Consider the following 16,099-nt stretch of genomic DNA (forward strand, 5'->3'; position numbering starts at 1 on the left):
CAGGCGCCCCAGGGCTTATGTAACCTCCCTCCCTCCTCTCAAGGCTCTTGCCTGTTTCTTATTCTGCCAAAGAGAACCAGTAAATCTGAGAAGCATGAAAAGGCAGAGCTCCCTTTTTCCCTTTGTAAGAATGAAATGCACATCCATACTCTGTCTTCTCCCTCTCTCATCTGTACCTTTTGCGCCACTGTGGCTTTAGTTCACAGGAACCTTAGATTCAGGATTACTTTCTTAAAGGTGTAGAATCTCTTGACTAAAACAGCTAAAAAAAATTTTTTTAAAGATTTTATTTATTTGACAGAGAGAGAGAGAGACAGTGAGAAAGGGAACACAAGCAGGGGGAGTGGGAGAGAGAGAAGCAGGCTTCCCTCTGAGCAGGGAGCGTGATGTGGGGCTCGATCCCAGGGCCCTGGGGTTATGACGTGGCTGAAGGCAGACACTTAACAACTAAGCCACCCACGTGCCCCTAGATTGTATAGTTTTAATTTGGAGCACAGATTTCTTTTTAAAGATTTTATTTATTTATTAGAGAGAGAGTGAGTGAAAGAGAGAGCCCATGAGCAGGGGCAGCGAGAGAGGGAGAAGCAGGCTCCCTGCTGAGTAGAGACAACCCCCCCCCCCACAGGGCTTGATCCCAAGGCCCCAAGATCATAGCCTGAGCAGAAGGCAGACGCTTAACCGACTGAGCCACCTAGGTGCCCCTGGAAAATAAATTTTAGACTGAGAAGGCTTCTTTTTCTTCTTTCCATATGTATTTATCCTCTACGATCCTTATCATACATTTATCATTCTAGTAAACACAAGTTTCATTTTAAAAAAAGAAATCGGTTATTTTCTCAGGTGGATTGGAATGTAACATTCTAACTTGAAAACCTGTTCTCATCTATCATCTTCCCCTTTTATTCTAGTAAATGGCTGGTTCTTTAACTGGGAGACAATTTAGGGGTTTTCGGTTCTAATATTTGTTTTCACCTTTGCTTGTTTTCGTGAGGTTTGGTTTTCCCCCGTCTGGACCTTCTTTATCCAAATGAAAATGGCTTCTTTCTGTCTCCTGTCCCCCTCTCCGCCTTCCGCAGTCTTCCACCCCGTGGAGTGCTCCTACTGCCGCTGCGAGAGCATGATGGGCTTCCGGTACCGATGCCAGCAGTGCCACAACTACCAGCTCTGCCAGAACTGCTTCTGGCGCGGCCATGCCAGCGGCCCTCACAGCAACCAACACCAGATGAAGGAGCACTCGTCTTGGGTAATTGCTCTCTGTGTCTGTCTGTGTCCTCCACCCTTACCTAGTCTCTGGTGACAGTGCCTGCTGCCTCCGGCTGGAGGCCTCGCCAAGGGAGGCCGCAGGGTAGCCCAGCCTTCGTGCTCACGGTTCTGAGCGCAGATACGTTGTGCTGCATCACCTGGCTTTGTTTGTTTGTTTGTTTGTTTTCACCACTTGATTTTAAAAGGAGAATTTTTAAAGTCCCAGGAGATGGAGATACGATTACAATTTGAAATGGAAAAGTGAGAAGGGTCTTCTTATTTTAAAACTGTGCAAGTGGTATCCCCTCCAAGATTTTAAGCTGAACTTAAAATCCAACTTAAGATTTTAAGTTCTTTTTCTCAAACATATTTCCTACACGTCTCTAGGTTTTAAATGTTGCAGAGAAGACTGCGTGAACTGAAGGAGTTAAATTTTTATCTCTCTGAAGTTGGGGAAATGTTGTATCTTACAGTTGCCACATTGGTGTCCGTCCTTCCTTCCTTCCTAGATTTTATTTATTTGATGGAGAGAGACCCAGGGAGAGAGAGAACACAAGCAGGGGAGCGGGAGAGGGAGAAGCAGGCTTCCAGTCGAGCAGGGAGACCGACGCAGGGCTGAGTCCCAGGACCCTGGGATCATGATCTGAGCCGAAGGCAGGTGCTTAACCCACTGAGCACCCAGGCGCCCTGGTGTCCTTACTTTCAAAAGCAGTCCTGTAAATAACAATATTTGGGTGGAGGATGTGTGATTTTCCTCTGGTGTTTAGAAATCACCTGACAAGCTTAGCATCAATCATTTTTTTTCTCCTTTCTCAATTTATTTTCCGAATTTTTAAAATGTCATTCATTTATTTCCAAAAACTGATTTTAAAAACTTTTCCCTCTAGTTTTTATTAGTTGGTTGGTTTGTTGGTTGGTTTGCTAAAGGATAGAACAATATATAGGGTCACAGGTATAATTTAGGATTTAGGTTCTTACCCTGGGTCATCCTACTGGACTTTAAGTGTTAGCTTCAGTTATCAGGTTTTTTTTTTCTTTCTTTTTTCTTCTAGTTAGCCTTCTTAAAACTTAATCAAGAAAAAAGCCAAGTAAGCGCATATTAAGGATTGGTTTAAAACACACACACACACACACAACAAATTTCAACCCATGTGTACGCTTTACTTCTTACATCTCTGACAAGTTAGAGAAATTTTTTTTTTAATCAGGTTTTCAGTGACACTTAACCATAAAATTTCGTTAAATTGAACATCCTCTCCTGGGTTTTGTTGTGTTGGAAATTCCAGTATTTTTTTGGTTGAGGAGTGATTATTTAAAATTTTTAAACAAGCAATGGAAAAAAATTACAATGTAGTAGGTTCTTTCACTGAATAAAGATAATCTCTAATAGAGATTTCACTGAATAGAAATAATTCAAGTTGTTATTTTTCCCTTTCTTAAAGTACAGGTGTCCCACTTAATTGATTTATTAGTGTTTTTCTCACTGTTTTTTTGTTTAGAGTCTAATTCTCATCACTGAGATAGCTCTTTGCTCTGTTACCATTATAATGATTGGATTCATTGGCATGTTTCTTCTGACAGTTCTCATGCTAGATGTTAGGGGAATCGAGTAGAGAACTTCTTTTTCATCATAGATAGAACTTGCTCATTTAGTTAATTTGTAGCCCTTTTAGAAAAGGGGATTTTACTTTTTTTTAAAAGATAAGTGGCTGAATATTGCTTTATGATTTAAAAACCAGCATTTCATATGCTCTTGAATTTTGGCATTGAGTTAAAAAAAACATACATCAATGAAAGTACAGAAATCACAAGTGAAGTAATTCTTCTACTTCTGCTTGATCCTCACAACACTCTTGTAAAGTAAGCCATGTCCCCATTTGTTGTTATTTTTATTTCAACTTTGTTGTTGTTTTTTAAAATTTCCTTCATTTTTGTTATAGTGACTGAAGATTTCAAGAAAAATCAAGTACAGTAGGCATGAAGCTGGTATCGGTTCTGAATTTTAAAGAGTATATGCATTACGTATGACTGATGCATACTGGTTAGGTTTTTTTTAGCAGTGTGTGTGTGTGTGTGTGTGTGTGTGTGTGTGTGAGAGTGCAACTTGTTTCCAAGGTTAGAACTATATGTGTAGTGCCCTTGTTCTTTGAGGAAGATGTGAGTGAATTTTGGGATTGATGTGGGTAAAGAAGTTTCCACTAACAAAATAAGTGTGATCACTTTAATAGTAATTTCTTTGAAGATTGTCCATTGTGTTTATAATTTATATATATATATATAATTTATAATTTATCTCATAAGAGATAAATTTAGTGTGCAATTAACAAGTTTGTATATGAATTTGTATCGTAGATTTGATAGGTGTCCTATTGGTGCTTGGGATTTTACTTTAATTTTTTCCAAAACTTTCTGTTTAATGTTTTACCAAAGGAACTATGCAGTACAATTCATTTATCCTTTTAGTCATCAAGGCATTCATTTGACTTTATCTTAGAAAAAAAATGCTATATAGTATCATATGTGATTCATTCTATGCATTCATTATTCATTCAAAAGATATTGAGCTCCTACTCTGTGTGCCAGGCGCTGTTACAGGCATTTAGGATACATCTATGAGCAAACCAGACAGATTCCTGCCCTTGTGGGGCTTAAATTTTAAGGGGTATAAAAGGCCATTATGGCTCACTGGCATTGCTGTTTTCCTGTTTTTGCTGGGCATACATCTAGACCACATTTCTCAGCCTCCCTGTATGTGAGAAGGACCATATAAATAGCACTTATTAGTGGAATGTGATCAGAGTGATATGTGTCTTCCCAGAATAAGACTGTTGATAGCTGAGTGCCTCTTCTTTTCTCTCTGCCAGCTTAGTGGAGAGAATTTCATTAGGACCCAGAGGAGGGTAAAACCACAAATGAAAGGAAATCAGGTCCTTGAATGATGGGTGGAGAAGAGTGTGCTGCCAACCTGCTTGACTTTGGTGGGAGCAAGAGAGAAGCTTTGTGTTAAGCTACTGAGGGTTTAGTTTTTGTTATAGTAGTTGGTACTGGAAGTAGAGTTCTGTTAAAGCAAAACCTTGAAATCTGTGTCATTGGCTTAGCAGCCAAAAGCCCTGATGAGGACACTAATATTGGAGTTGGGAAGGACAGAAACCCATGCAGGGGTGACCAAATGGGTACATTTGTCATCCATGGTAACTTAGAAGGTGCCCTTCATGCCACCTGAGCTCCAGGTCAAAGGTTGGAAAGGATTGGAGTGTGTGTGTTGACTGTTTTTGGTAAAATATGACAAGGAAGAGATGAGCTTAGGAAAGAATTAGCAAGTTTTCAAGTAAAAAATGAAAGGGACTAGAGAAAGTTCTGACAGTTGGAGCAGTGACAGGAAAAACAGATTGCTTATAGACTCCGGAGAGAGCAGTAGGTAAGAGTTGAGAAAGGCTTTGAGCAATAAAGGCCTAGAGAACTTTCTCAGTCAAAGAAAGGGGACTTAGTCCCAGGGCGAAGATCAGATTAGGGCACGAGTTCTTGTTCTTGGCAGTTCATCAGAATCCCCTTGCTCTCACCTACATAGCTTCCGATTTAATGGGTCAAAGGTACATGAAATCTAGATAAGGCAGTTTTTAAAAGTTCCCCCAAGTGATTCTTTTATGCAGCCAAAGTTGGGAACTGCTGACCTGTTGTTTCATATGGCCTCCAGGTGGCCTCTGTTAGTTCAAAGCAAGAGGAATGGAGGCAAAGACATAAATCAGGCTTGAGAATTAGGTCTAGGAAAGGACTTCGTGTGTGGTTACTGGCACATGGAACTGACTGCAAACAAATAGATCAAAGGCCTACTAAGTTTTTGAGGGAATTGTATGTTGGCAAAGGAACCATGAGCCTGAGCTTAACAAGCCCTTGACTATTGGAGCTGTTAAACAACTTTTTAAGGACCCAGAGCTTGCTCTGGGAAGAGGTGGGTTGTGAAGGTGATACAGCCCCCGCCGAAGGCATGCCAGAGCCCACATTGCCGAGGAGTACATTGGATAAGGAAGAACCTCCTGCTCATGTCCCTTTATCGTGTAGGGGAATGGGGATGCTGGGTGCAGATAATCTGTTCCTAGTTTACATCGTAAGGAGCTACACATGATCTTGTTAAAGAGGACTGTGATGTACCTAGAGGCCCTGGACTTGTCTTTAGATGCACTGACTGAACAGGACTTCAGGTTTTCTCTTGGGAGAGGCCTGAGTGTGTTTTATGTGTAGGAAGAGGGAGGAAAAATGTATTTTGTGATTAGAATTACCTACCAATATCCATGTGTTCCTTCTCTTCCTAGACCTGCACGTAGGTGATACAGCCCATCCTCCTTGCCCCCAGGTGGAGCCCTGTGACTAGGTCTCACCAAATACAGAACCGTATTGGCAAGTGACCTGTGTTACTTCTAGGTCAAGGCTGTTTTAAACAGGTGTGTCCTCTCATCCTCTCTTTACCCTTCTCACTCCCAGTAGACACTGGTCACGTGGAAGGATCTCCAAAGAAACTGGTAGAAGCAGAAGTCCTTCGATGAAAGGGGGCTGGTAGATGGATCAGAGCCCCTCGGCCGATTTACACTGGACTCACATGAGCAAGAAATCAGAAAGCAGAATCCAGAGTGTGGGGTCATGGGGTCATGGAGGCTGTGTTGGGAAAGTGAGATTTGAGCAGCGTTTTCAGTGTCTCCTAGCAGACATCAGGGGAGGAGGAGGCATTTTCAGCATGAGGCCTGAGAACAGGAGTGTGCTTCTGAGTTCGGGGAACAGCAAAGAAGCCTGTGTGCGCAGCGTGGAGTGAACAGGAGGAGGACTGCTGGAGAGGGGGTCGGATGGCTCGGAAGGGCCATGCTGGCCATTGTAAGGATGTTGGCCTCTACTCTAGCGAAATGCGGAGTCTTTACTGGGTCTTGAAGAAGAGATGATATGGCTTGATTTATCTTTTGAAATGATGGGTCTGGATCACATGTAAAGAGTGGAGCGGCAGGAAACGATGGAAGCAGAGACACCACTTCAGGAGAGAGGATTGCAGTCACCAAAACCAGATGCGGTCGCTGGTGGCAGTTGAGGTGGTGACAAGGGTGGAACAAGGAGGTCCCTTGCCAGTTGGCCTCACGGGTTGGATGTGGCTTGTGAGGGGACAGGAGCTAAGATTCTGTCCTAAACAACTAGAAAGATGGAATGGTCATCAGCTGAGGAGAGGCAGCTGTGGGTAGAGCACGCGTCCATGTGAGGACACAGAGTTCACTTTGGACATTCAGTTCAGAATTTAAGGTGCTTACTGGATATCCGTATGGAGATGTTGAACAGGCCGCGGCACGTGGGCCGACATCAGGAAGGAAGTCTGAGCTAGAAATGTCAGCTTGAGGGTCCTTGGCAAGTGGTGGCTATTTAAAGCCATGAGACTGGATGGTCCCACCAGGTGAGCAGAGATGGAGGAGAGAAGCAAGAGGACTGACGTCCGGCAGCGCTGAGAGATCTGGGAGAGGAGGAGGGACCTGCAAGCTGCAACACCGGGGAAGAGCCTCTCCTGGAGGCGCGTGGAGAGTGTTTGGAGGAGGAGGGAGTGGCCTTCTGCGCCCAGGGCTGTGACAGTCCCATGAGAAGACTCAGCAGTGGCCCCTCACCTAACTGTGTGGGGTCGTCCTGCAAGAGCGGTGGGGACACAACCTGTCCCAAGTGATCTATTTCTAACACTTTTTCCTAATAGTTCTTAGTGGGATTTTAGGAGACCTGATGGATCCCAGCTTTGCTTTCTCCTACTCATAGTTGCAACTGCCCAGGAGCTGGGCAGACAGCAGTCTGTTCAAGTAGGTGGTTTTAACTGTGAGGAAGTAATGAGTTTGCCAGTGGCCCCTGCATGGAAGACAGCCCATGCCCGGGTTGGATGTGGCTTGTGAGGGCCCAGCCCAAGGCGGGCCTTTCCAGCAGGGAGCAGGACCGGAAGCTCCAGGCTCCAGGGCACAGAGGGAATGTGTGCTTTCTGCGGTGCTTGCAGACACCAGCAAACAAGGTGCGGAGAGGCTGGGCTGGCCTGTTCATGCCTTCCCTCGGACCAGCCAGCCTGGGCAGAAGAATGAGGGGCAGAGAAGGCCCCGGTGGAGTCCTCCAGAGAAGGTCCTCCACACGGAGACAAGGACGTGGGCCATGTAATCAGTACTGATTTGTACATTCTAGTTTGCAAGGGTATATTCCTCATCTTCTCTGGGGTTCCTGGGTCGTATTCCAAGTAACCTTGCCACTAGGAGTTCTGCAGTGTACAGTGGTTCAGTTATTGTTGCTACAAAATAAGCCTCCCCAAAACTAGTGACAGAAAACATTTTCATAGGCCCACAGGTTTGGTGTTAGGAGCTTGGACAAGGCAGAGGACTGGGTAGTCCCTGCTCCGTGACTTCTGCAGCCTCTGCCGGATTTCTGAAATACGAGGTAGGGTGGGTGGCTTGAATGACTGGAGGCTTCTTCATTCGCATGTCCGGTGTCTGCCCGGGGATGGCTAGAAGCCTGGGCTCAGCCAGATGGTAGACTGGGCCACCCATGTGGCCTGGGGCCTGAATGCGGCCTGTGCATCCCACAGAGTGGCGACTGTGTTTTCAGAGAGAGTGTCCCTGGAGGAAGCATCTGGAAAACCATGTTCGGAGAGTGTTAGGGGAAAGCTGTGAGGCCTTTCCTGCCTGAGCTGTGGAAGTCATGCAGTCACATTCTACCAGACTGTTGGTTACAGCACTGAGGCACTAGGGCCGGTCCAGCTGCGGAAGGGGGAGGTTGTTGGGGGTGGCAGAAGCTGTCAAGTCCCATCGTGAAAGAGCAGGCATGGTGTGGTGCTGAGTAGGATGGTGCAGTTACGTTTGGGAATAATTCCTGGCATATAGTTAATACTCAGTAAGTGTTTGTTAAAGAGATGAATGAAAGACCATAGAAATGAGTATATCCAGCCGTGTATCCCGTCCGCCACATGGAGGCGAAAGCCTTACAATTTGAACGAGGCTTTCTGCTTAAACGGTTAGTTCACCCAGAGAAACTGTCATGTTTTTCCACTAAGTCATACTTTTTTAAAAGAGCATTTTGTTAAAACAAGTATGCATAATATTTACTGGGATTTTTTTCTCATATTTGTTCCCATATTCAGATTTGAAGGAAGATTCTTTTAAAGTATTTCAGATACAGTGTTGTTGTTTTTAATCACTGTCAATGATCTGAACCCTGACCTTCGTTTTCCTTAGGGCGTACATGCTTTTCCGACTTATTTTACGCATCTTTCCCTTCCTCCTTCCCTCCCTAGCCGCCTCCTCCTCTCTCTTTCTCTCCCTCATATCTGTTTAATGTAATTTTTAAACTTTCTTTCAATTACTGTGAAAAATACACAACATAAAATTTGCATTTTACCTCTTTTTAGGTGTCCTGTTCACTGGCATTAAGCACATTCATACTGTTGTGCAGCCATTGCCACCGTCCACCTGGAACTTTTCCATTTTCTCAGACAGAAACTCTTTACCCTTTCTGGCTATGTGAGGAGGGCTAGAAAGAAGCCATTCCCTGCCCGCCCCTCTGCCTTACGGGCAGATCTCTGCTTACCCTGGTCTTCACTTTACCAAGAAAAATTTAATCTCCGCTTGGCAGGAAAGCTGTGTGTCTGTTTATACAAAATACACTTGTAACACGGCTGTTATTTATTAGTTGAGTGGCTCTGTAGATGCAGTTATGTAATAGGGAATATATGGAAATTTCACCTTTCTTCCCAGCAGAGGGCAGGCTCCACTTCTAAACAAAGTCACTTGTTCTTCGGAATCTGTAAACGCGGCAGTATTTGGATTTGTTCAGCAATCTCTGTTAATACTATTGCTTCTTTTTAAAAAATAAATATTAACAGGCAACACACATATGTCCAGTATGCTTATTTGGGCATTAGTGATATTAAATAATTTACCTTAAGGACTCAGGGCAAATTTTGTTGTCATAGACCTGGACCGGTTAAGATTGTTGTTGACCTGTCCTTGTCAGAAGCAGTATTTAATTCTCACGTGACTAGCACACCTCTCCTCACATCTCTAGAATTTTGAGAGACTGCGTATTCAATGAGAAATAAGTATGCTTCTTGGACATGCTTCGGCCCAGGTCCAGATAGTCATGTCATAATTTAACTACTTTGTATATAGTGTAAAACTAGGCAGGAGGATTTAAAAAATTTTTTAACTTCTAAAATTCAAGTGTAATTAACATACAGCGTTGTGATGGTTTCAGGTGTGTGACAGAGTGATTCAACAGCTGTACGCCTTACTCAGTGCTCATCATTACGTGTGCTCTCAGTCTCCTTCACCTCTTTACCCCTCCCCCACCCACTCCCCTCAGGTAACCACCCGTGCTCTATAGTTAAGAGTCTGGTTTTTGATTTGTCTCTTTTTTTCCCCTTTGTTCATTTGTTTTGTTTCTTAAATTCCATATATGAATAAAATCATACAGTATTTGTTTTTTTCTGATCGACTCATTTTACTTAGCATAATACTCTCTGGGTCCTTCCACACTGTTGCAAATGGCAAGCTTCATTCTTTTTCATGGTTGAGTAACATTCCGTCATATGTATACCACACCTTCCCTATCCATTCATCTGTTGATGGACTCTTGGGATGCTTCCAAAATTTGACTATTGCAAATAATGTTACATAAACATAGAATTAGTGTCTTTTTGAATTAGTATTTTTGTTTTCTTTGGGTAGATACCCAGTAGTGGAATTACTGGATCATTAGTAATTCTATTTTTAATGTGTTGCGGAACCTCCGTACCATTTTCCACAGTGGCTGCACCAGCTCCTCTCTCACCAACAGTGCCTGAGGGTTCCTTTTTAGGAGGACTGGTTTTTTAAAGGCATAAGGCAGTATCTCCATTTGTGGCAAGTTACAGCACAAGGTAAGACAAATACATGAAGGCATTCCACACAAAATCGGCAAACTGGACTTGTAGCCCATTGGCCCACACTCCTCAGAGAAGCTGCTGAGACTGTGTCCGCTATGGTTCACACCTGTTTTCATTAGTTGTGGTCTCACCCTCTTACGTGGCACCACCATTGCCATCCTGATCTTTTGGTGACTCATCGCACCCCCCCCCCCCCCGCCCTGTCCTTCCAGTCCGCCACATCTCAAGTGCTTTTACAACTGCTGCTCCTTAGTCAGCAAGCTGCCCTCATTTTGACTGCTTCTCTAAGCATTTCTTGTACCTCCCCCGCCTTAATTGAAATTTGACTGTCCTTTAGGATCTCCCCTTCTCCTGCACCCTTTCACATGGTAACTATTCATTCTCCCACATTTCTGTGTTTTTAGGGACTGGGGGATGAAATTTTCGTGAAGGTGGCTATATATTTATCATATACAACAGAATTACTTGAGAGTAAAAGGGGCCCTTTTCTTTCTGCAGGGAGGGACAGTAGGCATAAACTGGGATTTCCTGGGTAAACTGTTTATGGGCACTGTTTTAGTGTTCTGTTACTGCATAATAAATGATCACAAGGTTAGCAGCTTAAAACAACAGACATTTGTTATTTCCGTTTCTGTGTGTCAGAAGTCCAGGCAGTGGCATGACTGGATTCTCTGCTCTAGGTCTTGCTGGGCTGAACTCAGGGTATCAGCGAGGTTGTAGTTATCATCTGGGTTGGGGGGGGGGTCCTCTTGCCAGTTCACTGGTTGGCCGAATTCATGTTATCGTAGGTATGGTATCGAGGTCCCCGTTTTCCGGCTCGCTTTCAGCCAGGCAGGGCTCTCAGCTCCCAGAGGCCCCCTGCAGCTCTTTGCCCTGTGGCCCCCAGAGGCAGTTTACAAAATCGACATCTGCTTTCTTCCAGGCCAGCTGAAGCACGTCTCCCTGACTTCCTCTTCTGGAACTCACCAGGAAAAAATGCTGCTTTTAAAGGGCTCACCTGATGAGACCAAGCCCATCAGGGTAGTCTCCCTTTTGCCATGTAACATAATCAAAGGCGTGATAGTGTTCATCATCTTCCCAGGTCCCAGTTACATTCGAAGGGGAAAGGATTCTCTGAGGATAAAGGTTGCTGCGAGTCAACTTGGAATTCTGCAGGTGTCGTTCATCCTGGGCATTTTCTTCCCTTTCTGCCTTGCCGCTTCTAGACCACCTTGAATCTCTAGGATCAAACAGCTGCATCAGTGATAAGCAAGATACAGCCTTAAGGCTGGTACCATTTTAGCTCTAACACCACCCCACCCCCCATCTTCTTTTCTGATTGCAGTTATCTTTTGGGTCATTTCCCTTCACTCCGGGATGACTGGTACCAGAACTGTGGTCATGTGACTTCAGTATCTATAGAGTCAAACTCTTCAAGACACTGACCGTCGAGTTTCTTGACTTCTTGACTCTGACAGTCTTCTCCCGCCTGAGCCTCAGCCATCCACTCCCTCACCGCACCCTGGACCCTCTCACCACCTCTAACCGCTCTACTTCAAAGCCACTAATGTAGACACCCCACGCCGTGTTGCTCCCCCTTGTCATTCCTGCTGACTTGTTCAACTACTCTCGCTCTAAGACCATCCCGGTCTTCCTTCCAACCGCCGCTCCACGGACTTGTCGGCGTTCTCAGTCGGCTCTCCTTTCTTTTCTCCTTACCGTTGTGGAAATGGGGCTGCTTTCTTGCACTATAAGCTCCATTGTCCTGTGGCTTTTTTTTTTATCCATATCTCAGTCAACTAAATTCATGGATGAATTAATCTGTCTGCTTTCTCTTAACTCTTTCTGGAGAAAGCCATACAAAAGGGCAGACTAGTGTTCCCATAAATTCATGATCGCCAACTTCATATTGACTCTTAGCATTGCAATACTGTTCTCTGATCACCTTGCTTTTCCGTTCTCCTCGATGGTCAATTAAAGTTGTATAGGAATAAAATCCCCATTTAAAAAAACCATCTACACCCACTCTTGCCTCTCTTTCAAAGGATGCCTCCTTTCTTACTACACAAAGAAAACAAAAGTCATTGGGCAGGAATTCCCTTAACTTTTTGCTGCTGAGCTCACTCACTCATTTATATTTATTCAACAAATTCTTTTTTTAAGATTTTATTTATTTGACAGAAATCACAAGTAGGCAGAGAGGCAGGCAGAGAGAGAGAGAGGAGGAAGCAGGCTCCCTGCTGAGCAGAGAGCTCAATGCGGGGCTCGATCCCAGGATCCTGGGATCATGACCTGAGCCAAGGCAGAACCTTAACTCACCGAGACACCCAGGTGCCCCTATGCAACAAATTCTTATCAGGTACCTGCTGCATAGCAGATGTATGGTGAAAACTATGAAACATCACTGAAAGTAATTAAAGAAAACCTAAGTAAATAGAAAAACCTACACACATTCATAGATTGAAAGACTTAGTATTGTTATAAGGACAATACTCCTTAAATTTATCTACAGATTCTACGCAATTTCCATGAGAATCTCAGCTGCTTTTTTGCTAACCCTATAAGCTGATCCTAAAATTCCTATGGATATGCAAGGGACTCAAAATAGCCAAAACAATCTTGAAAAAGAAAAACACAGATGGAGAACTCACACTTCCTGTCTTTAAAACTTGTATCAGTAATAAAATAGTAATCAAGACATTGTAGTACTTGCATGAGGTTAAATGTATAGATAGATTAATGGGACAGAATTGAGAGTTCAAAAATAAGCCCTTACATTTGTTGTTGATAGATTTTTCAACAAGGTTGACAGGACTATTCAGGAGCGGAAGAATATTTTTTTCAAAATACGGTGCTGGGGGCTCCTGGGTAGCATTGTTAAGCATCTGCCTTCAACTCAGGTCATGGGATCAAGCCCCACATAGGGCTTTCTGCTCAGTGGAAATCCTGCTTTTCCCTCTCCCACTCCCCCTGCTTGTGTTCCCTCTCTTGCTGTCTTTCTCTCTCTCTCTGTCAATTGAATAAATAAAACCTTAAAAAAATATATAGGGTACTGGAACAATTGGATATCTATATGAAAAAGAATGAAACCAGATTCCTACCTAATACAATACAAAAAAATTAACTCAAAACCTAAATGTAAGAGCTAAAACTACTATTAGAACAAAACCTAGGCATAGATTTTTGTGACCTTGGGGTATACTGCACCTTCCTAGATAATGATACTAAAAGCACAAACAACAGAAGAATAATAGGTCATTGAACTTCTTTGAAATTAAAAAGTTGATGCTTCAAAGAACACCATCAAGACAGTAAAAAGGCAATTCACTGAAAAGGAGGAAATACTTGGAAATCATATATCTGATAAGGGACTTGCATCCAGAATTATGAGGAATTCTTAAAACTCAACAAAAACCACCAAGTAATCCAATTTAAACATGAGCAAAGGGAAAGTAGAGTGTTGGTTACCAGGAGCTGGGGGTGGGGGAAAGAAAGAGAGTTGTGCGATCAGTACAGAGTTTCAGATTTGCAAGATGAACAGGTTTGGGAGATCTGTTTCACAACAGGGTGAGTATACTTAACACAACCGAAGTAGTGGTTGAGATGGCCAGTTTTCCATCGTGGGGTTTTACAATGAAAAAAAGTAAGTTAGCTTTAGGGGGAAAGTGGGTAAAGGATCTGAATAGACATTTCTTCAAAGAAGATACACAAATGACTGATAAGCACATTGATGAGAAGCTCAGTGTCGTCAGTCATTAGGGAAATGTCTACTCAAAGCCATGTGAGATGCCACTTCATACACACCACAATGGTTAAAATAAGAAAAGATTGACAATAACTGGTGGTGATGAGAACGTGAAGAAAGAGGAACCCAGGTCATACTGGTGGTAGGAATGTGAAATTTATCCATTGTGGAAAAACAGTTTAGTAGTTCTTCAAAATGTTAAACATAGTTACGATGTGGTCCGGCACTCCCGGGTGAGAATTGAGAATTCTCCTTTGGGAATTGAAAATACACGTGCACACAAAAACTCGTATATGATTGTTCATAGCAGCATTATTCAAAATAGCTGAAAAGTGGAAAAACCCAAATATCGGTCAACTGAAGAATGGATGAGCACAATGTATGTCAATATAACGGACTATTATTAGACAAGAAAAGGAAGTGAAGGACTGCTCCACGCTAAAACGTGGACGAACCTTGAAACTGTGCCAAGTGAAAGAAGTCAGACACAAAATGTCACATACTGAATGACTCCATTTATGTGAAATGTCCAGAATAGGCAAATGCAAAGAGACAGAAAGCAGATTGGTGGTTGCCAAGGGTTGAGGAGAGGGAGGTGGGGGGTGTGACTGCCAACGAGTATTGGATTTCTTTTCGGGGTGAAGAAAATGTTCTGAAGTGAGATATTAGTTATGGTTGTACAACTCTTCCAGTATACTAAAAACCACTGAATTGTAATGTTAAAAGGGTAATTTTATGGTATGTAAATTATATCTCAATAAAGCTGTTGGTTTGTGTTTTTTTTTAACTTGGTCAGGAAAAGCTTTTTGAAGAAGTGACATTTAAACTGAGATTGGAATGACTAACTTGAGGTTGGTGGTTATAAATTCAGAGTCTGACCAGTCAGCAGAGTTGGGTATTGACTTCCCCAGTGTGCAGAGGGTAGAGGGGCAGAGTGAATCAAGTCGGGATTTAGACAGTATGACCAAGGGAGAGAGCTGGCAGGGGGTGGTTGGAGAGCATGCAAGGAAATGGTTATAGTAATGGGCCATGGAGTGTAGGAGATTAAATGAGAAATGAGGCCTTGAGGGAGACGAGGGACCAGGGGAAAGTGGTAGGCTCCGTGTAGAAGAGGACTGGCTGGCATTGAAGTTGTGTTGGAAGCGGGTACCTTGGAGGAGTGAGCTACATGGGCAGCAGTTTGTAGGAGAGTAGGGTGCTTGCGATCGAGATTTTCGGTGATGCACAGTCATTGGCAGTAAAATGTTCCAGGATGTGACTGTGAGGCTGGTGGCTAATGTCGAGGAGGGGAAAGGTTGTCGAAGGTGATTTCAAGGGAGAGCAGTGTATGAGTTTCCTATAGCTGCCAGAACAAATTATTACAGACTCGGTGACTTAAAGCAGAAGCTCTGAATACCATAGATTTGAAGTCAAGATGCCCACACTCCCTGTGGAGACTCTAGGGAAGAATCCGTTTGTATTCAAGGTCTCCAGAGAAACAGAACCTGGACATGTATTACGTATATTTATACATATATATTATATAAGGGGATTTATTATAAGGAATTGGTTCGCGCAGTTAAGGAGGCTGACAAGTCTCAAGGTGTGCAGGTTGACTCAGCAAGCTGGAGACCCAGGAGAGCTATGGTGGCGTGCCAGGGTCGGTCTGACAGCTTGGGAACTTGGAGAACCATTGATGTCTGTGTTCTGGCTGACGGCCTCCAGGCCCAAGAAGAGCACATGTTTCCATTCAACTCTTAAGACAGGAAAAAGCCAGCATCCTAGTTCAAAGGCAATCAGGCCAGAGGAATTCTCTCTTATTTGGGCCAGGTTCAGCCTTTTGCTCTACTCAGGTCTTCAACTAATTGGATGAAGCCCTCTTGCATGAGGGAGGAGATTCTGCTTTACTTGGTCTACCAACTTATATGTCAATCTCATCCAAGAACACCCTCACAGGATCACTCAAAATAACGTCTGACCAAATATCCGGGCATCTCATAGCCCAGCAAGTTGACATGAAATTAACCATTGCACCATTCTTTGTCTGCTCTCACTTCTGGTGGTTGTTGGCAGTTCTTGACCTGTGGCTGCATCACTGGTCACATGCCCCCTTCCTCTTCTTTCTCTTTTCTTTTATTGTCTATTTTATGAGGATACAGGTCATTGCATTTGGGGCCACCCAGATAATTCAGGATAAACTCTTTGTCTCAAGATCCTCAACTTAATTGTGTTTTGCCATTAAT

General features: G+C 43.5%; 1 protein-coding gene across 10 annotated transcripts in view; it reads left to right on the plus strand.

The window, feature by feature from the left end:
- DTNB (dystrobrevin beta) overlaps positions 1-16,099 on the plus strand; it is a 233,701-nt gene that overhangs the window by 83,171 nt on the left and 134,431 nt on the right. For all 10 annotated transcript variants that reach the window (XM_032353117.1, XM_032353118.1, XM_032353127.1 and 7 more), the window contains one exon: positions 1,077-1,243. In XM_032353117.1, the coding sequence (XP_032209008.1) occupies positions 1,077-1,243 (167 nt within the window). The remainder of the gene's footprint in view (positions 1-1,076; positions 1,244-16,099) is intronic.

This window comes from Mustela erminea, chromosome 7, assembly GCF_009829155.1.
Source record: "Mustela erminea isolate mMusErm1 chromosome 7, mMusErm1.Pri, whole genome shotgun sequence".
In the NCBI taxonomy this organism is placed as follows: Eukaryota; Metazoa; Chordata; class Mammalia; order Carnivora; family Mustelidae; genus Mustela; species Mustela erminea.